The following is a 26,635-nucleotide window of genomic DNA, read 5'->3' as shown; positions in this document are numbered from 1 at the left end:
TCAAGTGATTCTCCTGCCTCAGCCTCCCAGGTAGAGTAGCTGAGACAATAGGCATGTACTACCACGCCAAACTAATTTTTATATTTTTAGTGGAGACTGAGTTTCAACATGTTGGCCAGGCTGGTCTCGAACTCCTGACCTCAGGTGATCCACCCCCATCAGCCTCCCAAAGTGTCGGGATTACAAGCATGAGCCACCACACCCAGCCTCCTATCCAAGTTTTAATGCTCTACCGTAGAGGGTACCTGCATCTCCTAGGTTCTGATGCACCCACGGTGATTTCCTGCTGGTGGTGGCAGTAGTGGCCTTTAACATGTCCTCTGCATTGAACAGAAAGGCCTAGCCATATCAGACCCGGCTTGGCTGCCAGGAAATCATGCACAGCAGCTCTATCTGGTCCTCATCCATTATTAGAACTATAGGAAAATCTCTTTATGAGAGACTGCTTTTCAAACTCCTAATGATTTTAGCATTTTTTTCCCTTGAAATCAGATATATCAGACTTGATTCCAAGCCTTGCCTACACATGGTAAAAGTTACTTTGTTCTCAGAAGGCTGCATAAGTGAGACACGCGGGTAGGTGTCCGATGACAGAGTGCCTGCTACACACTCAAAATGCACAGGACCTGGAGGTCCTTCTCACCTCGGCAGCTGGCCACATACTCACAGGCAAGTGTGATCTTGTCTCTTTAGGATAAAGCACGAATGTCTCCCATCAAACCCAGAAAAAGGCTGAGTCTTTCAATATAGCAGGGACTTCAAAATAAATGGCTCCATGAGCTAAATCCAAAACCAGATCATTCTATACATGGGGGTTCTGGGAAACACTAATAAACAGCAATCTCATTTCATTTTCCAGGGAATTATTTCTGTCACACTTAGCAATATGTGGTGGGCAAATAATTATTCAGTGTAATCTGATTGAGCAAACATTTGCTGACAGCCATGTGCCCAGCACAGCACTGGCCTGCAGCAAAGACAATGACAAAGTGGTTCTCATCCTGACGCAAGTGTTTTGAAGGAAAGAAGCAGATGACGTTTAACTGTGACCTGGCCAAGTGAAAAACGTAACAAACACACAGGTGCCATGCTCTGGGGACCTGGAACTGCAGCTGGCCACGCTCCACAGAGCAGATGGTCTTTAAACCTGGCCTCAAAAGCTATGTCGTAGGACTTGCCACCGGCCTAGAGACTTAGTCTGGATAATAAGATATCATGACAACTTTTGTCTCAGGATAAAATCCCTGAGGGCCAGGTAGGTATAAATGAATAAAACAAGTAAACTGCAAGAAAAAAACAACAGTGCAGATACCATGATAAAGAGCCACTGACATTCAGCCTCAGCGTCAGAGAAAGAAAATGAAAAACGGAGTAAAGAGAGGTCTGCGGCGACCCAGAGGGCCCAGACTCCATCTCAGAAGGCAGACGCCACTCTCTGTGGCCATTCACTCCCCTGGGGGACTGAAGTTCTAGTAGTGGAAGATCTCGTTTGTTTTTTTAAGGTAGAGTCTCACTCTATTGCCCAGGCTGGAGTGCAATGGCACAATCTTGGCTTACTGTGACCTCCGCCTCTTGGGCTCAAGTGATCCACCTGCCTCAGCCTCCCAAAGTGCTGGGATTATGGGCATGAGTCAGGTACCCAGCCTTAGCAAGAATTCTTTCTGGGGCTTCGCCCGACTCAATGAGAAAAGTGTTGGCTGGGACTGGCCTGCAGCAGTGCCGTGGACCATTGCGGGAACCCTCCCTTTCGCAGGGCAACGCTCTCCTTCTTGGGAGTACCTAAGTCCTCTTCACCTATCTCTGCTCACACCAGAAAATTCACCAAAAGGGAGAGCTTCTACCACCCCTTGTGCTTTTGGTACAGCCTGGCTTCAGCCACGGCCTTGGCCAGCCAGTGAGGGAGAAGCTGCGGCCATCACGAAGCCTGCGGGGAGCTGAGCTGGCCATCCAGCCCCAGCAGTGATGGTGGAAATGAGTCCTTGGGTTTCCTCCAAGCTCCAGATGACCCTGCCCTGAAGGCCAAGGTCTCAGCTTAGAACCAGAATAAGGGCGATGGTCTGCCTCGTCCTATGGGAGGCTTAGGAGGAGGCTGAGTCCTGGCACCCCAGAGCCACAGAAAGCTGGCAGTCCCTCTTGTCTTCTGGTGCAGGCCCGTGTCCTTCCCTCTGTCCCAATTTGCATCCCTACAGCTTATTAAAAACAAAGGGGCTGAAGAACCAGAAGACAAGAGTGTGGCTCCATCCTTGACTGGAGCCTGTTTCCCAGGGTTTCAGCTTCCCTTTGGGGTTTGTAGGCTTCACCCCAAACTGTCAGTCCCTAAGTCTCAAAGTGTCTGGAGAGGCCATCTGGCCTAGAACTCAGGTATAGAGAAAACATCATGAAATTATTCTTTCTCCACCTACCCAAGGCCAGGGCTTCCCCTCAAGTGGCAGATGAGGAATTTGGGGGCTGGGTGGGGGCAGGCTGGCAAGGGAGCCATGTGAAAGATGGTTGGGCTGCCATATTTAGCTCCCCTAAAAAATGTGGCCGAAATCAATGTCTTCAGCAAGAGCAATCCTGCGTCACCCATGCAGCTAGTAAGATTGTTTTGCTCTGACTTCAAATATCAGAGTCTTTCTCCAGAAACAGTGAAGGGAACTGTAAAGGCAGGATGGCCTCCCTTTCACCCTGGACTGGAAGGAGCTCACAGAAGATTCCTAAACACCAGAGGCTAAGCTGCAGGAGCAGCTGCCCACCCTCAGCACTGGGTGACTCACAGTACCCCATCCCCAGGCTCAGGGAGCCATGGGCTGAAAGCTACAGAGACATAGGGAAGGTGGGACATTTCCCCTTTTGCTGGTGCTGACGCAGGAGGCAGATAGAGAAATCTGATTCTCTTGAAGACAGACATGTCTATCTCTGGGGCAAACGAAAGGAGGAACCTCTGTGGTGGAAACGTGCAGCAAGCTGGTTGAGTGAACGTCTGGCGCAGGTGATAAGCCCCACACAACAATCTGATGAGATCCAGGCAGCTTGCGCTCTGCTGTCTGCCCCTGATGGCCCAGGGCTTCTGGCTGACTTTAAAGATTTTATAATGAAACCCTCCAGGCTTTGTCTGAAGAGGTTGAGCGCAAAACATCTTAAGTGTCCTGCATGTGGCCAGGACACATTCAAAGAGGATAAGAAATCAGTTAGGTGGCCGGGAGACCCCACAAACCTGTAATCACAACACTTTGGGAGGCTGAGGCAGAAGGACGGCTTGAGCCCAGGAGGTGGAGGCTACAGTGAGCTATGATTGCACCAGTGCACTCCAGCCTGGGTGATAGGATGAGACCCTGTCTCTAAATAAACAAGAGCTCAAGAGTGCATGCAAAGTCAACACAGCAGCGCAACTCAGCAGTGCACACTTCAACTGGACAGCTGGCGCCTCCTGAAAACACCAAGAGACAGATTCACGTTACCTCAAGGACCAGAGGGAAGAAAAGCTGGGAAACAGCCTCTCCAGAGTCAGCACAGGTATAAGCAACAAGGCCGGAGGGTGTCTTCTTATCTGCTATTCACTACCTTGGTGTCAGATATAAATCCACCCCTCCTGCTGAGCGGTATGCCTTCTTTAGGAGCTCTGAAGGTCTTTGGGCTTCCTCTTTCATCTTGACTGCTAGGATGTTCAGAGCTACATTTCTGCCTAAGAAACATTCCTGTTTAGTTCCAAGAATCTTTCCCTCCTTCACTGAGTATCTCTTCTTAATTCATGCTTGGTTTTGTCTTATGACACAATTCACATGTTTTAAAATTCACCCTTTGACAGTGCACAGTTCAGCGGTGTTTAGTACATTCAGAGTTGTGCAACCATCATTACTATCTGATTACAGAACATGGTCACCATCCCACAAAGAAACCTCATACCCCAATAGCAGTTTCTCTCTATCCTCACTCCCTCTCCACCCACCATTTGGGACTTTTTTAGGTATTGTTTGATGAGGGAGCACAGCAACTCAATGCAGAACCCAAAGACACTGGTACTCAGGCCAGGCCAAGTGCAGGGAGGCAGGTGGAACAGGGAAAGTCTAAGCCAGGGGGCAGCCTCTCGCAAGACACTCCCTTCCCCAGGGCCGCATGCCTGTGAGAGAATAAGGTCACCTAAGAAGGGTTGAGAACATTGAATGCCGGCTTGTTTCAGAGCTGAAAGTCTCCATCTGAAGCTATCCACATGTACCTTAAAAGAACTATAAAAAGAACATAAATATCTAGGAAGGACCATTGATAAACTCTTAAAGAAAAAGGCATGTCAGGGGAGACAGCTTTCCAGATATGCAACCACATTCTAAAGCTGCAGTAACTAAACCGGAATGGCAGGTGCATCAATGGGATGAAAGAGAGAATCCAGAGAGCCAAGAACTTGTGGTCTGTGAGAAAATGATAAGGATGGGAAGAATCAGATCCACTACTGAAGAAATGGTCCTAGGACAACTGGCTGGCCATAGAGGGAACAAAATCACTAGGTTCCCATACATGCCTTGGGACAAAACAAATTCCATATAGGTCCAGAATTTAATGTAAAAGCAAATCAGAAATGTATTAAGGAAAAACATGGGTGATTTAAAAAATAATCTTGGCATGAGGCCTTTCTGAGCTTGACTTGATATGACAATGACATTAAAGGGAAGCCTGCTAAACCTGACTAGTGGCATTTTAAATATTTGAGTGGCTTAAAAAAATCAATTCAAGAAAAATCCATAAAGTCAAAAGACATAGAACAACATGAGGGCAATATCTGTAAAACATGTGGTAATAGATTATCTAAATACACAAAGAACACATAAAATCAATAAGAAAGGACAAATAACTTCGTAGAAAAATGGGCAAAGTATATTCATAAGAAATTCACAGTAAAAGAAATACGCATGGCTAATACACATATGTAAACATGGTCAATTTCACTCACAAAAAATTTGTGGCTGGATGTGGTGGCTCACACCTGTAATCGCAACAATTTGAGAGGCCAAAGCAGGTGGATCACTTGAGGTCAGAAGTTCGAGACCAGCATGGCCAACGAGGCAAAACCCCATCTCTACTAAAAATAAAAAAGTTAGCTGGATGTGGTGGCACATCTATAGTCCTAGCTACTGGGGAGGCTGAGGCCACGAGAATTGCTTAAACCCAGGAGGCAGAGGTTGCAGTGAGCCAAGATAGCACCACTGTACTCCAGCCTAGGTGACAAAGTAAGACACTGTCTCAAAAAAAAAAAAAATTTATAAAAATAAATTAAAATGGGACCCTTTTTCTGTCTCAGTCAAGAGAGAAAGACTGAAAGACTGCTATGACCTATCTTAGTGCAAGAACTACCAAATAGTCAAATGGCTGTTTTTGTTTGTTTGTTTGTTTTGAGATGAAATTTCGCTCTTATTTCCCAGGCTGGAATGCAATGGTACAATCTCAGCTCACTACAACCTCCACCTCCTGGGTTCAAGTGATTCTCCTGCCTCCCCCTTCAAGAAGCTTGGATTACAGGTGCCCTGCCTCCCAAGGCCCATCTAATTTTTTTGTGTTTTTAGTAAAGATGGAGTTTCACCATGTTGGTCAGCCAGGTCTCAAAATTCTGACTCAGGTGATCCACCTGCGTCAGCCCCCCAAAGTGCTGGGATTACAGGCGTGAGTAACCACACCTGGCTTGTCTAACTTTTAGGAATGCACCCTATAGATATATTTCCAAACATGAACAGGAATGCATGTTAGGCATACTCTACAGTACAGTTTCTTTCTTCTTTTTGAGACAGGGTCTCACTCTGCCACCCAGGCTGGAGTGCAGTGGCATGAACATGGCTCACTGCAGCCTCAACCTTCTGGGTTCAGGCAATACTCCCACCTCAACCTCCTCAGTAGCCAGGTCTTCAGGTGTGCACTACTACTGCTGGCTAATTTTCTTGTTGCTGTTGTTGTTGCATTTTTTTATTGTTGTTTCTGGGTTGTTTTTTTTTTTTTTTTTTTTTTTTTTTTGTGGAGAGAGGGTCTCACTATGTTGCCCAGGCTGGTCTTGAACTCCTGGTCTCAAGAAATCCACCTGCCTCGGCCTCCCAAAGTGCTGGGATTACAGACATAAGCCACCGCGCCCAGCCTGCCATATGGTTTTTAACAGCAACTGGAAATGTTAGGTAAGCAGAAGTTACGCCACTTTAAGCTCAGCTCCATCTTAAAACTAGCAAAGCACATTCCTTGCCAGTCACAACCCATAGACATGAGATATTTAGAGTTAAGAAAACAGCCTAAAGATATGTACAAGGACACTCTCCTACAACAGTAGAAAGTCCAGTGTCCCAATACCCACAACATCTTCTTTCAAGATAACTACAGTTATGCTTTGATGTCCTCACACAATAACACGTCAAGGGAGTTTTCTGTAAATCAGTGCTGTTATTAACCTTCATGCTGTCTGCTCACCTGCACATAGACACAGCTTAGCTTCATCTTTACATAGACAACACCCCTATATAAGAAAAACTTAAAGACGGGGCATTCCTCCGTGTGCTTTCTGAGGACACCCTGCTCTAACAGAGTCGTTTCTAATAAACTTGCTTCTTCTACTGTATCCTGTGACATGCCTTGAATTCCTTCCTGAATGATTTCTGGAAACTTTCTCTTGGGATCTGGATCGAGACCCCTCTTCTGGCAACAGAATGAGCCCAAATGCCCAATAATAGGGACTGGCTGAGGATTTCAATAGTTGTATGTTGTTCTGTTTTAAACAATAAAACAATATGCCACCATTAAAAAGAATAACAGGCTTCCAGTTAAAACAGGGCAGATTGAATCTATAGGTTTTTCTTCACTCCCACCTCAACGTCCATTTAAATGCTAGTAAAGGAATAAAAGAAAATTCTAAACACACAACCCACCTTCCTCCTGTCCCCACACCTTCCTAAGGACAGAATGGGAAAGAAAGGACAGTGCAAGGAAGAAGCAAGCAGAGGACACCACAGAGAATGTTGGAACCTTCCACCTGCACATGGTGAGGCCAGCAAGAGGCAAGAACCATTCTGCTTCACAGCCAGGAAGGAAATGAAGGTTCGGGTGCTGTGAAAGTGGGGCTGAGAGCAGAGGCTGTCAACACGAAAGCAGGCTGAGAGGCTGTGTTAAGGGCAGTGGGACTCCCATCACTCCAGCCTTCATCCTAGCAGGAGACAGTTTCTCTAGAGAATTAACTAGAATGGTTCAGGGACCCCAGGCAGCATGGCAACCAGGGGCAATGCAAGAGGCTGAAGCTAGACCTGAAAGTCTTCCTAGGAAAATGGTGGAAGGGTGTTATTCCAATAACAACCACCTCACCAAAAAAAAAAAAAAAAAACCAAAACACTCAGGGTATACACAAAAGGCTGTTTAAATTTAAGAGACAACAGCACCAATTTTAAAAACTCAATAGGCAATTTAAAAGACGAAGAGGAATAATACATCAATGGAAAAGCGGAAAGACAAGAAATTAGAAGAATAAAAGTAGAGGGTCTAACATTCAGCCAACTGGAGTAAAAGAGCAGAGAAAACAGGAGGATTTCATTAAAGTCATAATACAAAGAGTCTCCCTGGAATTGAAACGTGGGGTTCCCCAAGTGAAAGTGCTGATGAAGCAGGTTTTCAGCCCAGTGGAGGAAAACAGACCCCACTGCGAATCATCATCGTGGCTTTTATAAAAACCTAAAGTAAAGGTCCCTCAGGATCTTACTTTGGGGTGGACTGAGAGTAACACTGACCTCCCCCACAGCAACCCTGGATGCTAGAAGACAAGTGAACAGTGGCCTCAACAATCTGAAGGAAAATGATTTCCAACCAAGAATTACACACGCAGACAAAGTCAACCTAGTGTAGGATGAGGGTAAAATATTTGCAAATATGCAGGACCTCAGAGACCTTCACCTGCCACGCACACACTCTCAGGAAGCCGTGGGAGGCTGTGCTCTATTATAGTGAGAAAGTCAGTCAAGGGCAAGGAATAGGGGAAACAGGAGACACACACAGAAGATGCTGAGATGAGGGGGAAAGAAAGTCTAGACCACAGACCCAGGACGGAAGTCCACAAAGGAGCAAATACACAGAAAGGTCGGGTTTGCCAACACTTGCCTGCAATTGGAGGACTTTTCATCTTTTCCAGAAACTTTGGCAGATATAGTCATAAACCCTACATAAAACCTTAAGAAAATGAAAAGACAAGGCAATGACTAACTCCAGGAAAATTAAATTTGCAAAAAGAAAGGAAATTAATCACAGTACCCTACATAGCTCAGTCAGCTGCAAACAATATTCACACAGTCACAATAATGTCAGTGCTGAATGCCAGTCTAACAAAAAGCTATAATGCAATTATTTGGGGAAGACAGAAGGTGAGAAAATGTGTGAGCTGGTTGTTTGATATTTTCATATGGCACCACAACGGTATTAAATAATCCCCATCTACTGTATGAGGAAGCTGGTGGACAATGTCAGAAATTGGAAAACTTTTAAAATGGGGGTGTAATTAGCCAGGTGTAGTGACACATGCCTGTAATCCCAGCTACTCAGGAGGCTGAGGCAAGAGAATCACTTGAACCCAGGAGGCGGAGTTTGCAGTGAGCCAAGATCATGCCACTGCACTCTAGCCTGAGTGACAGAGTGAGACTCTGTTTCAAAAAAAAAAAAAATGCAGGGGGTATACACATATTATTTAGAAACATAAGGGTATTAGCAGAATAAAGAACCAGAAGAGTTGAAGATGATAGAATCTGAAAAGTTTTGGATATCAGGAGGCATGGGGAAAAAGACAGCTGATTTTCCTTATAATTCTTTTATCTTTGACTTACAATTATGTACATGTGTAACTTTGACAAAAAATAAAATTTAATTAATTTTAAAAAGTAAATCTACATGTTCTGACATGGAAACACGGCCACAAAATTGCATGAAGGAAAAACTAGAGGTCACACAGAGATTTAAATGGCAAAATTCTACTTGGTTGGATTTTTAGGCATTTTATATAGACAATAGGGTGGTAAATACATAATCATCTAGAAAAAGACACAGAACTATTAACAATGAATATCACAGGGGATGGGTTGGCTCGGCGGGGGGAAGATGAGCATGAAATTTAAAAATTTTGTACTTCCTAAATCAATATACTTTCATTTTTTATAAGCATGTATTACTTCTTTTTAAGAATTCATGGTTTTAACAATTACTTTCTTGTTATTCTCTTTCACGTAAATTTCATGGCTATCCAGTTGGTCCAGTTCAGAAACAGGGGAAGATGCTGACTGTACTTTTCCTCTCATTTCTGCCCAGATCCGATGTGTCCGAGTTCTGCACCCCTCAAAGATGATGGATAAACTAGAGAACAGACCCCAAGGCTGCCCTAAGCAATGGCCCCATTAAGAGTTAAACAGAAGCAATCACTTAATCATCCCCTTAAGGGCAACTCAGCAGGAATGCCCTGGGGACAAACACTCTTGAATCAGAAGAGCCCACCCTAGTCCTTACCCAGCTGCCACTTTCGGGAACACATGGTCTCCATCATCCAGATGGGCAAGGCTGGCTCCAGCATGGCGATGCCCATGTTTGCAAAGCAGATGGAGCCTGTAAGGGAGGAAAGGGCTTAGTGGCTTCTGATTCCTCTGTCATGTCTGGGCACAGTTAGACTCCATGCACCTGCAGCTCAGGTAACTGGAACTTTTACTTCCATTAAGTAAAGGATAAATAGCATATCAAGGGGACAGCAAAGGCTGTTTATCTTTATCATCATCATCATCATCATCATTATCATCATCATTGTCATCGTCGTCCTTATTTTAAACAACTAGAATCCCAGAGACAAAGTTTGGACTGGAGGCAGCCCTAGATCCTTTGTTTTAACCTACCCAATGATGGTTTTATCAATGAAGAAAGGAAGCCCAATTTATTAATGAAGTAGCTTGCTTGGGGCCACACAACAGCCAGGCCACTTCTGGACCATACATAGTCTCAGGGCAACTTAAGGATCTTGCATCTGTGTGTTACTGTGCAATAAGCACGGGCATTTCTAATGATACCATGAAATGCCAGAAAATTCAAGCAGGATCACGGTGCATTCAGTACAGGCATGCCATGGGGGGATGTTTTAAAAATCAGCTGTGCATATCGGGCATCTATGCAAATATCCACGATCACTCTGTTAACCAGAACCCTTTGCAAACATAGAACTATCTGGAAAAAGACCCACAGGACTGTTCATCATTCTGGGAACGTCCTGTGTTGTGCCTCTTGGAACCTCTAATTTGCTACAACAAATTCAAAGAATATTGTGCAACAGTGATGAAAGTGCACGCATAAGGAAGAAAGATCTGTTCATTCAATGTGACATTTAAAGGCAGAGTATACTGATGGCAGGACTCCCCTCATCCACTTGGCTCCCAACTCCCTTCTGCAGTCTAGGCTGCCTGGAAGTGTGGATGACAGTCTGGCAGAGCTGGGTAGCATCTTTGTGTCTCCTGTGAGCAGAGACTAGACAGTGAGTTTCCAGGGAAGCCCAAGACAGGAGAGACCCAGGCTGCACAGCCCTGTCCAGACATGCCCAAGGCTCAGGGAGTCATATTTCTAGAGCTTCCATCCCTCATAATACCTCCTTGTCCCCACCTCAGATGCCAGGGTTCCAGAGGCATCTCAGCTCTGGGATGCCCCCTACATCTTGCAGAGTTCCCACTGCATGAAGAAGTCACCATGCCAGCTCCATATCTCTTTGGCCAACAAGCATGATAGACAGGGTCTTGGCCAGGGTTACATACCTGCTAACCTAACCAAATCCAGCAGCAGAAGGGTTAAACAAAACCAGCCTGGGGCTTGACAAAGGCTGAACCTAACTACTGGTGCCCAGTTATCCCAGGCACCCTCCAGCCTACCTGTGTTAGGGTTCTCTGCTTAGACACATCTAACCCTACCTGGATCCAATGCTACAGCGCAGGCTGCCCCAGAGACCAGCACACCAGCTCACGGCCAGACCTTCTCCTGGCCTGACCCCAAGGGCCTGTTTACCTCAGTACTCAGGCCTAGCAGCACCTACACAAGGCTGGTGCCTGGTTAGGCAGCCCAGGACCTGGCAGGGCAGGCAACCTTCTGCCACTGGGACAGTCTTGGGGGACAGTCCCTTGGATAGATGCAGACCTTTATCCTTCCCAAGAGCCACAAAACCCCAGCGCTTTCTTTTAACCGCTCTAGGCCAAGAACCCAAAATCATGCCTTTTAGCCAAGGGGTATTTGAGTGGCCTCCCTGCTGCTCAGCAGGGATGCTCTCTGTAAGAAGGGAGCCCTGTGGGGCTCTGCTGTCACTTTCTATTCATACATGCCAAGATGAGTCAGACTGCCCCACCTGAGACCCTTGCCACGAGGCCGAGGACTCCATCCGGAAAAGTTCAAGGCCAAACAATGATGGCCTTGGATGCAAACAGTGAGCAAACTTGGCTCCAAAGCAACCTCTGCAGCCTGGCATCCCCGGGCCCCAGGCGGCTCTGCACGGCCCAGCATGCGCCATCTCGATTTTCCCCAAATGAGAAACAAAAGGGGCCTTGGCTGAGTGTCAGAAAGCAAGGGTGGAAGAAAACCATTTCCTTTGACTTGTAGCCTCTTTGCTGCTAGAAAATGCAATCAGCCCTGGCCATCCACCCCTGCCTCCAGCCTGCGGCCATCACCTCACATTCGCCTGACGGAGAAGACCCCCGGAGCCCCACCTGCAGCAATGAGGATGTACGGGTCCTTCAGCAGCGTGGTTAGGGGTGTCCCCTTCTGACTCTGTCAAGAAAAACATGGGTCAGAAGCATCCCCATGCCCCCTCCCCTGGGGCCCTCATTCCCGGCTGCTTACCTCTGGCTGCACCCGGGACGGCTGGAGCACAAAGAGTTGAATAGCTAAAAAATAAAAATAAAAAAAGCAAGCCCTGCTTCAGAAAGCAGGTGTGGCCCAAGCACGTACCGGCACGCATGCCAAGGTCACGGCAAGGCGCCCACGTGGACTCACTCACCTCCATCCAAGAGCACCAAGGCAGCCAGCACCAGGAACGGAGCAGTCTTCCCCACAAACTCGTAGAGCACACTCCCGAAGGGGGGGCCCACTGCAGGGAGAGAAAGAGGGGGTGCCACCCCTGGGACACATGCTCCCCTTACTAGAACCGTCCATTTGACTCTTGTGTTTCTCTCTCTACTTTGTTCCAATAAAGATTTGGGGTGGCTGCCCTCTTGTTCTATTCAGCTAAGACTTCGGTTGCCTTGGCAACTTCTCCCAAGTGGCTTTTCACCTAAGAAATGGGCAAGAGTCTACAAAGGTCACCCTGAAAGCAAAGGCCCAAGAGAAACAAGATCCAGACCCGGGGCTGTGAAGCTTCTGCGGCACAGGAAAATGTGTAAACGGGGACTTCGCTCCTTGTACACCAGCACGGGCAAGGCTGCAGGCTCATGGAAGCAGGCCGGGAATGCAAGAGAGGAAGGGAAAGGGTCTGAATCCCTCTCAGGGAAGATGTTTGTCCCATGGTCTGGGAAGTCAACTAGGGCAGGTGAGGGAGGCAGACACAGAAGGCAAGTTTCCCCCATCACAGCTCACTGAATGTTCCCAAGGAAAGGGTCGGGCAGACCATCCTGTTCAACCTTTGGTTTTCCACCTGGGCCCAGGGAGGTTTGGAGCAGAGGCAGCGGAGGTCCTGATTCCCTCCACCCCCAGCTCAGAGCTCTTCCTACCATTTTTCAGTCTCCATGAAAGCAGGAAAGGAGGAAATAGAAAGGGGATTTCTCAATCAGTGCAAACTTCGCCAGGATCACTGGGTGAGGATTGTCGCTGTCCAGCACCAGGCAGTTCTCTCCTGCCAGTTCACCTACACAGAGGCCTTACCCACCTAAGACCCCCATGGCCAGGCCTCCCAAGGCGATTCCCATGACGTTGCCTCTCTCTTCATCATCTGTGTAGACACTGGCAAGCATGCCCATCCCTGCACAGGGAAAGAAATAATCAACAGGCCAGCTTCGGGGAACAGCAAAAGAATAATGCATGACTCGCCTTCCCTCTCCAGCCAGACTTGTGATTGTCCCAAACCTGTTAAGTTAACTAAAATGTAAGTCCAAGCAGAACCCACAAGAAAAGTGGGCACCTTCTCCAGGAATCCCCAGCACCCCAACCACCACCAATACCCGGATTCCCTGAATGAGTCCAGCTCACTCTGCAAGGGGCCCCTTGACGAACTCTCTCAGGCATTTCACACCTACCGGCCACAGAGGAGCAGGATGAGCCGATCCCCTGCAGCGACCTGGCGACCAGCAGGAGAGCATAGCTGCTGGAGAAGGCGAACACTGCAGAGAGAGGGGTCCAAGACCGCGCATCAGCGCTGCTGGGAAGCAACCATCCCAAACAGGGACATTTCGGAAGCCCTCCCTCAACCTGACAGAATTTCTGTGTCAGTCACCTTGTACTTTTATTGTGAAAACCTCTATCAATTCCTGTCTGCAATTGTTGCCAATACACAAACCTCCCAGGTTGGATTCTTTTTTTGTGAGACAGAGTCTTGCTCTGTCGTCTAGGCTGGAGTGCAGTGGTGTGATCTCGGCTCACTGCAACCTCTGTCTTCGGGTTCAAGTGATTCTCATGCCTCTGCCACCCCAGTAGCTGGGCCTACAGGTGCCTGCCACCACACCTGGCTAATTTTTGTATTTTTAATAGAGACGGAGTTTCACCATGTTGGTGGACTAATCTCAAACTCCTGATCTCAAGTGATCTGCCCACTTTGACCTCCCAAGTTGCTAGGATTACAGGCGTGAGCCATTGTGCCTGGCACCCAGGTTGTATTCTTAATTCCCAACTCATGGGCATTCATGCCTACCCTGATGAGACCCACACTGAGAAGGCAGGCATCAGATACTTACTAATTGTTGAGACAAACATGATGCAGAATCCCGCAAATATGGGAATTGGATAGCCAATTCTGCAAAACACAAACATGAGACAAATCTGGTGACTGCAGGCTATTTTTTTAAGGCTTTATGTTGATTTTCTCCTGGCTACCCTTTGGGATCAGACAGATAAGCATTTGGTGGACTTTTCTGAGAATTCATATACTCGGTGCTTCCTATGTGACCTTTTTGTGTTTGACTGTCTTGGAACGTGAATACATTTAAGGACTGCCACTGTGAACAGAAATTTATCTGGAATAAATGTTAGCACAATATTGGCAAGTAACCCAGAACACATCTAAAATACACAGCCCCCGTTTCCATCCTTTTTTAAAAATGATTCCTTTAATTATAGTCTTTGCTAGAGCTCTCCCAAAGGAGCCACTGCAATCAAATGATTCGGGTAAAAGACCATCAGGTGATTCAACTGGCAGACTGCACTATGTCTAAGAGGCATTAGGAAGCAAGATATTAAGATCTGCCTTCCTGCTGATCCCATGAGGCCAACCTAGAAAGACAAAGTCTCATTTTCTGTGCAAAATCTCAAAATCCAAATCGCTCCATGAGACCACTGCTCACCTAGGGCTCTGGCGCCAGGTCACCAGGGCTGGGGAAAAGACCCTGGCATTCCCCTACGCCATGTCTGGCTGGACACTTGGCCCTGCCACTTAATCCAGGGAGGTCTCCTCTCAGCCCTATGGAGGGACCACCACCCACCTTCCAGGACTGGAGTAAGGGAAGAGATGTGGATGTGTAAGTGTTAACCAGAGTGCCTACAGCATAGAAAGTGCCTAAGAAATGTCATCTCCCCCTTCATTCTCTTCCTTCTTTATTCTCCGTTTCTGCTGGATCAAGCAGACAGCTGGGTCCTGGCTCTGTGGGTGGGGTGTGAGGATACAGGCAGCTTCCCAGCCCCTCTGCCTTAAGAGGGGCCAACACTGGCTGAGCTCTTTCCCAATTGCAGGTTTGTTCCAACCCAGAAGAGCCTGAACCATCTTTAAGTCTCTTCTTTCTCTAGCTCTGGACCCTCAGGAACCCAGAGGGGAATCAAATGAATCCAGGAAGGCGAAGGGCCAAACTCCAGGAACAACCTGGAAGGGTTCCTCTCTTCCAGGATTTAATCAAAAAATTGTAATCAGCCAGGCATAATGGCTCATGCCTGTAACCCTAGCACTTTGGGAGGCCAGATCACCTGAGCGCAGGCGTTCGGGACTAGCCTGGGCAACATGGCAAAACCCTGTCTCTACTGAAAAGAAACAAATACCAAAAAAAAATGAGCTGGGTGGGCTGATGTACACCTATAATCCTAACTACCTGGGAAGCTGAGGCACAAGAATTGCTTGAACCTGGGAGGCAGAAGTAGCAGTGAGCTGAGATTGAGCCACTGCACTCTAGCCTGGGTGACATTCTCAAAAAAAAAAAAAATCATAATCATAGCATTTTCATTTAAAGTTTACACTCAGTTCTCCCAGCATTTACACCCACCAGCTCATGATTTGATAAGGGCTCTATTTCACCTTCTTATGTTACATATGAGGAAACTGGGGCATGATAGCTATTCATTACTTGTCAGATGTCATCAGATGAATTTCGCTTGGGCCATTCCCTCCAGCCTAGGACTTTTCCTTGTAAACTTTACCACCTCCTCCCATACCCAAACAGTATATGAATCTTTAAATAGAATCTTTCCCAAAGTTCTCTTGACCATACTCATATATATTTTTTAACTGCTTCACCTGAATCCAGAAACCAAATACCAAAAATAGAAAGAGTAATTCACAAGCATGACAGATTCCCAGGCACTCAGTCCCCTCCCACAAACCATGCACAGCTTCCCCTTATTGTGAACTGAAGTGAGCTTGTAATTCACAAAGTGGGGCTCCAAGCAAATGGGTAAACCAAGGAAGATACCAGGATTCTGACCTGCAGTTCAGATGGCCATCAGGTGGTAGCTTCTCCTGTCTCAGCCTGCCCAGTGCTCTGTGCCCCTTATTCATGTGAATAAGAGAAACCCAACACCAGGGGCTCACACAGCACTGCAGGACACTGGATCAGGAAATGTCCGGGAGGCTCAGAGAGAACTCCCAGGCAGTTTATTTTCAGCAACTACAATTTGTCCCATGAAAGAACGGGCATATGCCAATCTTCCTCGCTGTCCTGGAATAAACACAGGCTTCTCTCTCCATTCAGCATATATTTGGAAAATGTAGTAGTTGAAGTATCAATACACATCAAAACTGTTGGAATTATGGGCTTCACGCTTCTGTCACCAGTTCATTTTGGCTATTTATCAGGCTCTAAAATGGAAGCCTTCAGGTCGCAGGGACATCCCTGAAGCCAAATAAGACATCTGTGGCCCCTTCCCAGACTGCAGGCAGAAGCACTGGTGGTTTCAGGACAAAACTCAATAAAATGTGACAACCCGTTTGTGGCCCCCAGACCATCAGCTATACTGTGCCCACTGTACAGTCTGGCCAGTAATCGAGGTAACCCATCTGGGCACAGTGGCGGGGGGTGTGGGGGGTGCTGGAAGCCACTGAAGTTCCTCCCTACCTGAAGACTCAGACATTCCCATGACTGTGAACAGGGAATCAGCATGCTGGGTGGCCTGAGGTTCCAAGGGAGGGTAGCTGGTTATATCCATTTTTCAGATGGTCAACACCAAGGCTCAGGGTGGTGAATTACTTGCCCCAAATTCAAGGCTACAGGCATACCTTGAGTTTGTCAACATGTGCTAGGCCCTCCTGATGTACACCAGAGTGGGGACACCGGTCACAGGAGCATGTGGGATGGAAGGTATGCAGCTTCACTGAAAACCCCAGGGTTTGTGCCCACAGAGGGTTCTTTTCACCATCTGAGGTGCTGTGTTTTCTTTAGTGGCACTGCAGCTACTGTTTTTCATTTTAATTTTCTTTGGAATTTTAACAATGCATGTATGTAGTAAAGGAATAGCAAAGCCAGAAGGAAACTCAAAGGCTAGCCAGTCCACATCTTCACCTTAGATGAGAAAGCTGAGGTTCAGAGACAGAGTGGCTTACCCCATGGCTGCAGAGCAAGCCGATGGCTTCGGATACAACCAGGCTCATGTTGCCGCCTTCTAGGCACTGGACACGCCTACGCCTGAACTTTCAATAGAAGCCAAGCTACTGCAGGGGCTGCCTGGTGGTAAGCGCTGGGCATCATTCTTCCCCAGAGCTCAGCCTCAAGGTAAAGACACCCTGGGAAGCTCCTGGGTCTCCACCCTCAAACTCTCTGGTCCCTCGAGTGCCTGCCATAGAAGGAGGGTCTTCCAGTGCCTCTAGTCATTGAGTGGTGGGCAGAAGGACCACACCCTTTCTCCTTCCACACAGTATCTCCTAAACAGACAGAAACTCAACCGACATTAGTCACAATCTGTGTCTGAGTTGGCCCTCTCATCTCAATTCAGTGCCATCTCAATTAAAGCACTGCTAAGCAGAGCTAGATCCAGTTCTGCAAACCTTCAGCCAAATGTCCCATTATCATCCTTATGAGTCATCTTAGCCCACGGTCATCCTCTACAGAGCATCACAAAGCAGTTAATCCAATTTGAGTAAGACTAAAAGTCACATATTCAATGCCTAGAAAAACACGTAAAACAATAAAAGTTATGTTAATTATAGATACTTAGATAGTCAGTGGAGAAACCATGTCTGTCCCTAAATGGTCAATGAGGACAATACTTCTCTAGCATTAATAATTAGCTTATCCTTGCCATAGAGACTAATGCAAGCTCTATTCTCAGGATTGCTAAGACCACAGTTGCCTCTACCACAGTAAATGACAAAAAGGACACAGACTACAGAGCCCTGAAGGGTGAAACTATCACCAGATGAGAGGAGAAGTAACGGCTCCCCTGCGGTCATCCCTACACACTCCTAAAAGGTGTGAAGTGAATGTCAGCAAACGGAATGATGTTTTAAATTTGCCTGGATACAGCAGGAAGTTTGTCAATCATTTAGTAAATAAAACAAAATCCTTAGATTTCACCTGTCAAAATTTTTAGGTCCTGCTTGTCTTTTTCAGCTATCAGGGAGTTCAGGGGGCACGGACTTCTCCCTTTCCTGGATGTGGGCCCTGTTCTCTGACACACAGCTCAACGGAGCCTTTGCTTCCCTTAGGAATGCTCTAATTCCACGGCCAGTTTCTTCTAATTTCAGAAGTGAAGACTCGCTAAACCCTCCCTCCCATCCTAACCACATCCAGGATAGGAGATCCTTCTCAGAACAGCTGGTTTCCCTGTCCATGGAGAAACTGAAAAGGTCACTGCTTATTCCCACAAAGCCCACTTCAGACCCACTGGCTGAATGAAGCTAGCAAAAAAATAAAAATAAAAATAAAAAATAAGATAAAATAAAGCCACAGTAGACTTCATAGAAATTTCAGGCGCTGTGGCATCCTCTGTGTCGTTCAGATGTTAGCTAAGATTTCCGAGGAAAAAGAACTGCTTTCAAATATACGAAGTAACTATGGAAATAAATTAAGCCACCGACGCTGGCTTGATAAAAAGCAGATCACCGAGACAATGACAAGCTAAGGAGGAAGCTGAGGGAAACGGTCCCCAGCAATGAAGTTAACTCTTTCTCAAGCCAGTCATGTGGAGTATCTTTTGGTTCTGAAGATGCAACTATTATTTAAACCTTATGCAAAGCAAGACCACAATGCCACATCTTTGCCTGGTTGAGGGAAGAGAGAAATGTAAAGGTGTTGTCCCCTTGTTCATTTGCCTGGAACATTCCTCTTATGTACGTATTTATCTAAAATTTGATTCCTAGACCAAATGATGACAAAGCATCACTAGTATAATTTCTGCTCCCACCTGCACACAACTGCAATCATGAAATGAATAGTTCAGCCAGAACTATCAAAGAAGAGGCAAGAGGCTCCCATGTGGAAATTGGAAATCAGGCCAACCCATCATCTTCAGGCTTTGTTGGAAAGTGTGCTATTGGACAGGCGATCACTACACACACCCAAATCAAAGATCTTTTGTCACCTATCTGGTCATACATTTTCAATAGAAATATAGTATCTGAATAATAAATAAAACCTAAAAAACATGCATCCTATTAGCAGCTAAATGAACCCAAAAATTGTTACTTTGCATTTTCAGGGTTTGCTGTGAAAACTTACGGAATATTTAAAAACAACAGGGCTGGGCGTGGTGGCTCACACCTGTAATCCCAACACTTTGGGAGGCTGAGGCGGGAGGATCACTTGAGGTCAGGAGTTCAAGATTAGCCTGGCCAAATGGTGAAACCTCATCTCTACTAAAATACAAAAAAAAAAAAAAAAAAAAAAAAATTAGCCGGGAGTGGTGGTGTTTGCCTGTAGTCTTAGCTACTTGGGAGGCTAAGGCAGGAGAACTGTTTGAACCTGGGAGGTAGAGGTTGCAGTGAGCACAGATTGCACCACTGCACTCCAGCCTGGGCAACAAAGTGAGACCCTGTCTCAATAAATAAACAGACAGGTGGCCTACTTTTTGTATCTTCTCCCCACAAAAGCCACTCACATGGCACCATCATGACTGTGAATACAGGAGTTCAGGTATGGTGTGGTACGCTATAGAATGTCTCGATTCAGCATGGGTCCCACTTCAGTTAAAACAAGCAGCTTTGGAAAAGAATGGCTCTGGCTACAGGCAGCTTTCCCCACACATCTTTACAGATGCATGAAGCTGGACCAGTTCACGACAGGGATTGGAAAGAGACTGAGTATTTCTGGGACCAGGGAGGGTTCATGTCCACAGGAATCAGGCTGATCGAAACTCTCTGCTCATCGATTAAAAACAGCAATCAGCAACTCACTGGGTCTTCAGCAGTTCTGCCTGGTACAACCAGGAAGAGCCCAAGTCAGCGCAAGGAAGACAGATTTTGAGCTGCATTCTTTATTTCTAGTAGCTAAAAGTGCAGGCTGTATAATTGTAAGCAGGTGGGAAGAACAGGAAGCGGGGGAAGAACAGAGCTTGAAACAGGACAGTCGGGACATGTGGCTACAGTCCTGCCACTGTTGTTGTAAATGCTTTCTCCTCCTGAACTGCAAACTCCTTTGCCTATATAATGCGAGGACTGGCCCAAAAGCTTTCGAGAAAAGTCTCTGCAAGCTCTGATGCTCCATATTTTTAACTATTCTTTAATCAGAAACATATTAACCAATTTTAAAAAGACTTCAAACACATTTGTTTACAACACTGAAGATGTGAGTCACACATCTTGCTCATGGAGGATGTGATTGGCAGAATTTACATCAAAAGACTGCAATGGCTCACAAGTTAACCCTTTGAAGACTCTTAAAGGCAAATGGAACGCATTTGTCCGTTCTCTGCTTTCATCCAAACTGTGGTGGGAAGCAGAATCCTGGAGTGCCCAGAAGAGCTGCCCAGTCCCCAAATTCATGTCTATCAGTGTTGGAAATTATGAGACAAATCACAAATCAGGACCACAATATGAAAATTTGTTTGCTCGCTGGACACGGTGGCTCACTCCTGTAATCCCAGAACTTTGGGAGGCCAAGGTGGCCAAATCACCTGAGGTCAGGAGTTCAACACCAGCCTGGCCAACATGATGAAACCTCATCTCTACCAAAAAATACAAAAATTAGCTAGGCATAGAGGTGCATGCCTGTAATTCCAGCTACTCAGGAGGCTGAGACATGAGAATTGCTTGAATCCGGGAGGTGGAGGTTGCAGTGAGCCAAGATTTGCACTCTAGCCTGGGTGACAGAGCAAGACTCTGTCTCAAAAAAAAAAAAAAAAAAAAAAAAACAAGAAAAAAAAAATTGTTTGCCCTTCCATATTACCGGCCAGCATTGGAAAATAATTTTTAAATTTGCTAGGTAGCTGGGCAAAACAGTTGGGGATTACATTTTTACTCTAGATAATTTCCAAAGTAGATTACTCACCAGGAGAATAGACTAAAGTTCACAAGTCACAAAATGGAAGATAATTTTTTGAAGCCCCAAACATGAGCCTGGTGTGGCTACAACCTCAAAGCCTTTGGAGTATTTAAGAGGAAAAAGGGCTCACTGGTTTTAAACAAGCTTCTTCCCCATGGCATCAGCAAAGCATTAACAGTAAGAATGGCATTTTTTTAAAAAAGCTTTTCATTTGCCATTTGTGTTTGGAAGATTGGAGTACTCACATCATTTCAGCTGAATTTCTAAGTATTACACTGTACGGCTAGTAACGTTCCACCCAAGTGACTGGCAAGGCATTATTACGATAATGTCCTCAATTTTCACATATAGTATTTGAGCTGTTTGCTTTCTCAGAATACAAAATCCTGTGCTATTTTCTGTAATTATACCAGATGCATTTTAAGAAGCATTCTCGGTATTGAAAAAAGAAAGAAAACAATCCTGCAAATACAGAGGTTTGTTTGGTTTTTCTCTTGAGAACAGAGGAGCCACTGAATGTCACCTTCTTAATGGGTCCACCATCAGCCTTTTGCTGGGTTCATTTGCTTAGCATATTTTATGTAAGCAGCCTTAGAATATTGCTCTGCACAGACTAGAGGGCTGGGCATGGCTTGAGATGGTTAAAATCCATTCAATGGCATCCTTCCATCCAGAAAATCAAACCGCAGATGTGAGAATGTGCTCCTGTCCCACTCAAGCTCCATGTGTCCAAGGGCAGCTTGTGCTGGGGGAAGGCCAGATCTGCTGTCCCCTCCCTGAGCCCCAGCCGCCACCCAAGGCTTCCTCGCCTCTCAGCGTCCCTAGCCCTAGAGTCGCACAGGACTCTGCTCTCAAAGCTTGGTTGATTTCATTCTCTGCTGCCACCTTGAAGTGCTTCATAAATATTTGAATGTGGGGCCCACATTTTCATTTTTTGCTGAGCCCTACAAATTATGTAGCCAGTCTTGCTCCCCACTCCCCATGCCAAAGGTGGGGAAAATGCAAAGATCTCCCTGCTCCCTGCCCGCCTATCCTGCTTGAAATTGTGCTTGACTCACTCATTCTCTTTGGCTCTAGAATCTCTGATGGCTTCCTGCTGCCCCACAACAGAACCCCAATCCTTCTCAGCCCAGCATCTGGGGCCTCCGATAGCCTAGCCCAGCCCTGGTCTTCCCCGGCCTCCTTAGTTCACCCCTCTCCCTGCCACCACCGCTTTTCCATCTCTAGCCCAGTCTTGTTCCTGCTTCTGGGTCTGGTCTGCAGGTAGGACTGTGGGCACGCCCCTCCCCACCATTTCTGGTGTTTAACAATATGCCTCACATGTATAATTTCGACCTAGGTAGCTACACTGTGCACTTGGCACCCACCACCAACTCACTACCAGCTCCCACTCCTTGCGCTGACACGTTGGGGGCCTGGCTCCTCCTCTCAGCTACAAGGCTTTTCTCCTGGGCTTTGAGCACCCACGGACCAGGCAGAACTGGGCCACCTCAGCTATAGAAGAACAAACACTTCAACAGTGGAGAAGTAAACAGTTATTCCAAACAATGTAGGTTCAGAAAAATCTACAACAGCCTCATTCATCTGAAGCTAGTTTGAGCAGCTTGGATTATCCAGACAGTAGCCGCAGTTCTCTTTCTTTCATGGAGGTCGACAAGACTGTGTAACCAGCAGAAGGGAAGGACACAGCCCGTGACCTTGGCATCAGCTCAGAGCTTCCGACCTTTTCCCACACTCCCTAGCTGGCATCACGAGAGTCTTTAGCATGCCAGCTCCAAAAGAAGACACCGTGGCTCTCTTATAAGGAAGTGTATGTCCTGAGATAGAAGACAAGAGGAGGCCACGTGGTGCATAAAATAAGATGACAGCCACAGCGGCGGCAGAGGTCCTGCTGCCTGGGGCGATTCTGAAGAATGCACGTATGAAACCTGGCATTTAGACAGGGCAAAGTCCTCCACTTGGTGGGAGAGGTCCTCTTTATTCCATCTGCCTTAATATTTTGTTACTTGTTGAGCAACAGAAGGGAGAATAGAAAGGTGGAACAAATAGGAACTCGTGGTTATCTGGGAACAGAGACATAGGGGAAAGAGACTGGGTTTTCCCCAGCCCACCCACCATGGATTGTCCAGACTCTTACCAATGAATAAGAAGGAGAATTCCAGGGAGAACGTAAGCTAGGACTGATACAAATATCGAACGCTTTGACTAAAGCAATCTGCCCTACCTGTTGGTCAGCAGTCCTATGAAAGGGTTGGTGACGAGCTGGACAGTGGCTTTCGAGGCAAACAACAGACCGACTTGCACGTTTTCATTCAGGAGGTCTTTGTCTTCGCTGGGACAGTCGGAAGGGACAGCAGATCTGTTGGTCACCATGTGCTGCGTGGTGGTCTGAGGCAGCTGCCCCTCCTGCAGGTCTCTGGTAGCGTTCCCGGTGAACATGGTAGAGTTGTCATAATAGGAGAAGATGCTCTGGAAGCTGTCTGAGTTGGAGGCTGTGAGCACTGGCCTGGCCGTCTGGATTTCTGTAGCATTCTTCTCATGCTTAATGCTGTACAGATAACTTGGGATGATAGGGACTGGGGATAAGAGCAGAATGGCAAGGTGGTGATCGCACTGAAACACTCTCTAAGAAAAAAGCCAGCAAAAAACTGTGGTTGTGTCGGCCGGGTGTGGTGGCTCACATCTATAATCCCAGCACTTTGGGAGGCTGAGGTGGGCAGATGGCCTGAGGTCAGGAGTTCGAGACCAGCCTGGCCAACATGGAGAGACACAGTTTCTACTGAAAGCACAAAAATTAGCTGGGTGTGGTGGCACATGCCTGTAATCCCAGCTATTCAGGAGGCTGAGACAGGATGATTACTTGAACCTGGGAGGTGGAGGTTGCAGTGAGCTGAGATTGTACCACTGCACTCCAGCCTGGGCAACAGAATGAGACTCTGTCTCAAACAACAACAACAAAACCATGGTTGTGTCAAATACCAGAAGAGATCCAGAGAGGTGGCAGGTCTACCCCAGGAACAGGAGCCCCGTGCCACATGTCTACAACGACACTGGAGCAAGTTCACTTTGCTTAGCTCACTAGAAAGAACCAAGCCCCCAACAGCCCCGAGAACTGTCTACTCTCAAAGGCAGCAGCTGTGCTGAACTGACTGGTCCCAGAGATTCTGTCAGTTGTGGGTTTCTTCCACATTGTTCCTTCAAGGAATATTTCAGAAAAGCAAAATTTAGTCTGACATCAAGACAGTGCTGACCTGGGGACAACCGTTGCTTCTAAGAAAGAGGCTCAAAAGATTTTCAAATGGAATGAATAAAGGAAACAGAAAACTGCATTTCATGATTTGTCGTAGAAAAAAAATTACCCTGCAGGAAGTAATAACTTGGAAATTCTGCAGCAGGCCCTCTTCATCCTTCCGTTATGTTGAGTGGGACTCTGCAATTTTTCCTACAATTTGTAAGATTTAAGAATTCCTAAGATTTTCATAGGGAAAAAGCAAAACTATGAAACAGGCCAGGCATGGTGGCTCACCCCTGTGATCCCAGCACTTTGGGAGGTCAAGGCGGCTGGATCACCTGAGATCAGGAGTTCAAGACCAGATGGCAAAACTCCATCTCCACTAAAAATACAAAAATTAGCTAGCTTTGATGGCACAGGTCTGTAACCCAGCTACTCAGGAGGCTGAGGCAGGAGAATCACTTGAACCCAGCAGGCGGAGATTGCAGTGAGCTGAGATTGCACCACTGCACTCCAACCTGGGCAATAGAGACTCTATTTCAAAAAAACAAACAAAAAAGCAACAACAAAAAAATACAAGTTAAATTGTGAAACATAATCGAAGCTGTGAGCACATGTGTCCAGTGGAGCATTCCAGCCAAGGCAGAGCTAATGCTCTTGGTACCGAAAAGGGATGAGCTACACAGCTCTGGCAACTCCTTGAGAAGAAACCTATCAGAGGCTCTGAAAACCGCTGTAAGAAAATCTGCAAACAGAGAGAAGGACACAGCTTCCACCACTTACAGTCTAAATGAATCATGATTTTTTTAAAATTCATTAACACCTAGATTTTTTTGAGGAAAGGCATGCCAAATATTTCTCTTTAATGGGCCTAATTAAGAGACTTGGATTTCAATTATTTAATTTTCCAAAATTCCATTATAGGAAAAAGAATAAAAGCAACATTGTTCAAATAGTTCTTGCAATGGGTGCTGAAATATTTCCATTTCAAATCATTCACTCATGCAATATATCTAAATGTCTTTAGACTTGCTCTTTTAGATACTACACGAAATTATTAACCTGCCTTTTCGAGTAGCATAGTGATTATTCTAACACGTAATTTTGAACTCGAGGAATTTCTCTTCTGGAACAGAAATCTTTTTCATTGCAGTGAAAGCAGGCAAGAGGAAGCGGGAAGTTATCAGGGGGAAACATAAGTTCTGGTTCTTATCGGATGTCACAATTTTTGACCGACCATCAGGAAAGCGAAGCCACGAATGCGGCTCCTCCTAGACCCGGGGCGGCAGTCTGGAGGGGATGTCTTTTTTTGCAAAAAGTGAGTTCCTTAACTTTACCAGGCTTTGGCGGAACTCTGGGACGCGCTGGGGTAAGGGGAGCACCGGGGAAGGGGCGCTGGGGCGGGGATACTGGGGCGGGGTGCCCGGTCCGCACGTACCCACGACGGTGAGCAGCATGTTGTCCAGCAGCAGCGCCAGGAACACGATGAACAGGATGAGCTTCCGCGAGCGGCGGCTCTCCTGCAGCCAGCGGACCAGCGCCAGCTCGCTCAGGGCCATGGCTCCGGGGCTCGGCTGCAGGCGTGGCGCTTGGTGAGGACCCCAGGCCGCTAGGAACCCCCATTCTCCCACCCCCCAGGCCGCGGAGGGGCAGGTCAGGGAGCCGAGCGCACCGGCAACCGGGGACACCCCCGGGAGCCCCAGCCTCGGCTCAACTGCCCCGAGCGCGTCCCCACGAGTGCCCACGCTCTCTGGAAAGAACGCCTGCGAGCGCCGTCGGGGACCCACCTGGGAACCCCAGGACGCTGCCCTGATCCCCGCCACCCCCAGCTGTGCCACCTCCCCGACTGCATCTTGCGCCCTGCGCCCCAGTTGCCCCAGGGTCCCCGCAGCTCCTCGCACTGCGCTCTGGGGACCTCTCTGGCTCCCTCCGCCCCGCTCCTTTCTGTCACCGCACCGTGTGAGCAGGGAGCTGGGGCCGCGTTACCTCGGTGTCGCCTTCGATGCCTGTCCGGGTCCTGCACACCGACGCCACTGCCCACACCGCAGTGGGCTCTGTCAGTCCAGGAGGCTCTGGGTCACAGTCTCCGCCCCAGCGCCCCGCCGCGCAGCTCAGTTTACCCCGTCCGACTCTGACGTCATACCCGGAGGGAGCAGGGGCGGGGGTTGGGGCGCCCTGGCCTCCTCCCGCCTGCACCGTCGCTGCACAGGAGGCGCCGCTGCCTCCCTGTCCCTACCTCACCTTGCCGCTCTTCTTCCCCGGCCCCGACCGTGGCCGAGGGCCTTGGGAATCCGGGTCTGGCAGGGGCGCAGAGGGAAAGGGGTCAGGGACCTAGAACGAAGGGTGAAGGGCCTGGGACCAAGGCGAGGCGGCAGGGACCAGGGCTTTCTTCTGGCTCCAAGCAGTGGCCTGAGCTGCTTTGAATAAATCAGGTGGCTCTTTGAGCCTCAGAGTCGCTGAAATGGGCCGTGAGGATGGGAGTGATGGCCCGGGGGTGAGTGCGCCAGGGGTGACAGGTGCTGGGAGCCAGGGACAGGAAGCATGGGATAGTGGGTGCAAAAGGAAGCTTCCTTTTGCACCCACTATCCCATCC

The 26,635-nt window shown here is 47.4% G+C and overlaps 1 protein-coding gene across 1 annotated transcript in view; it reads right to left on the bottom strand.

The window, feature by feature from the left end:
• Positions 1-26,094, bottom strand: part of SLC18A2 (solute carrier family 18 member A2) — a 39,021-nt gene extending 12,927 nt beyond the window's left edge. Inside the window, exons 1-10 of the mRNA XM_003922162.4 lie at positions 26,029-26,094; positions 25,481-25,616; positions 23,035-23,386; positions 13,872-13,930; positions 13,218-13,301; positions 12,851-12,943; positions 11,987-12,076; positions 11,830-11,873; positions 11,697-11,757; positions 9,478-9,573 (exon numbers count right to left, since the gene is read on the bottom strand). Coding sequence (XP_003922211.1) covers positions 9,478-9,573; positions 11,697-11,757; positions 11,830-11,873; positions 11,987-12,076; positions 12,851-12,943; positions 13,218-13,301; positions 13,872-13,930; positions 23,035-23,386; positions 25,481-25,601 — 1,000 coding nt within the window. The 5' untranslated portion in view covers positions 25,602-25,616; positions 26,029-26,094. The remainder of the gene's footprint in view (positions 1-9,477; positions 9,574-11,696; positions 11,758-11,829; positions 11,874-11,986; positions 12,077-12,850; positions 12,944-13,217; positions 13,302-13,871; positions 13,931-23,034; positions 23,387-25,480; positions 25,617-26,028) is intronic.
• Positions 26,095-26,635: the final 541 nt, after the last annotated feature.

This window comes from Saimiri boliviensis, chromosome 12 (assembly GCF_048565385.1).
Source record: "Saimiri boliviensis isolate mSaiBol1 chromosome 12, mSaiBol1.pri, whole genome shotgun sequence".
Lineage (NCBI taxonomy): Eukaryota > Metazoa > Chordata > Mammalia > Primates > Cebidae > Saimiri > Saimiri boliviensis.
Note: the sequence above shows the minus strand (reverse complement) of the source record. Positions and strands in the feature narration are given on the sequence as shown.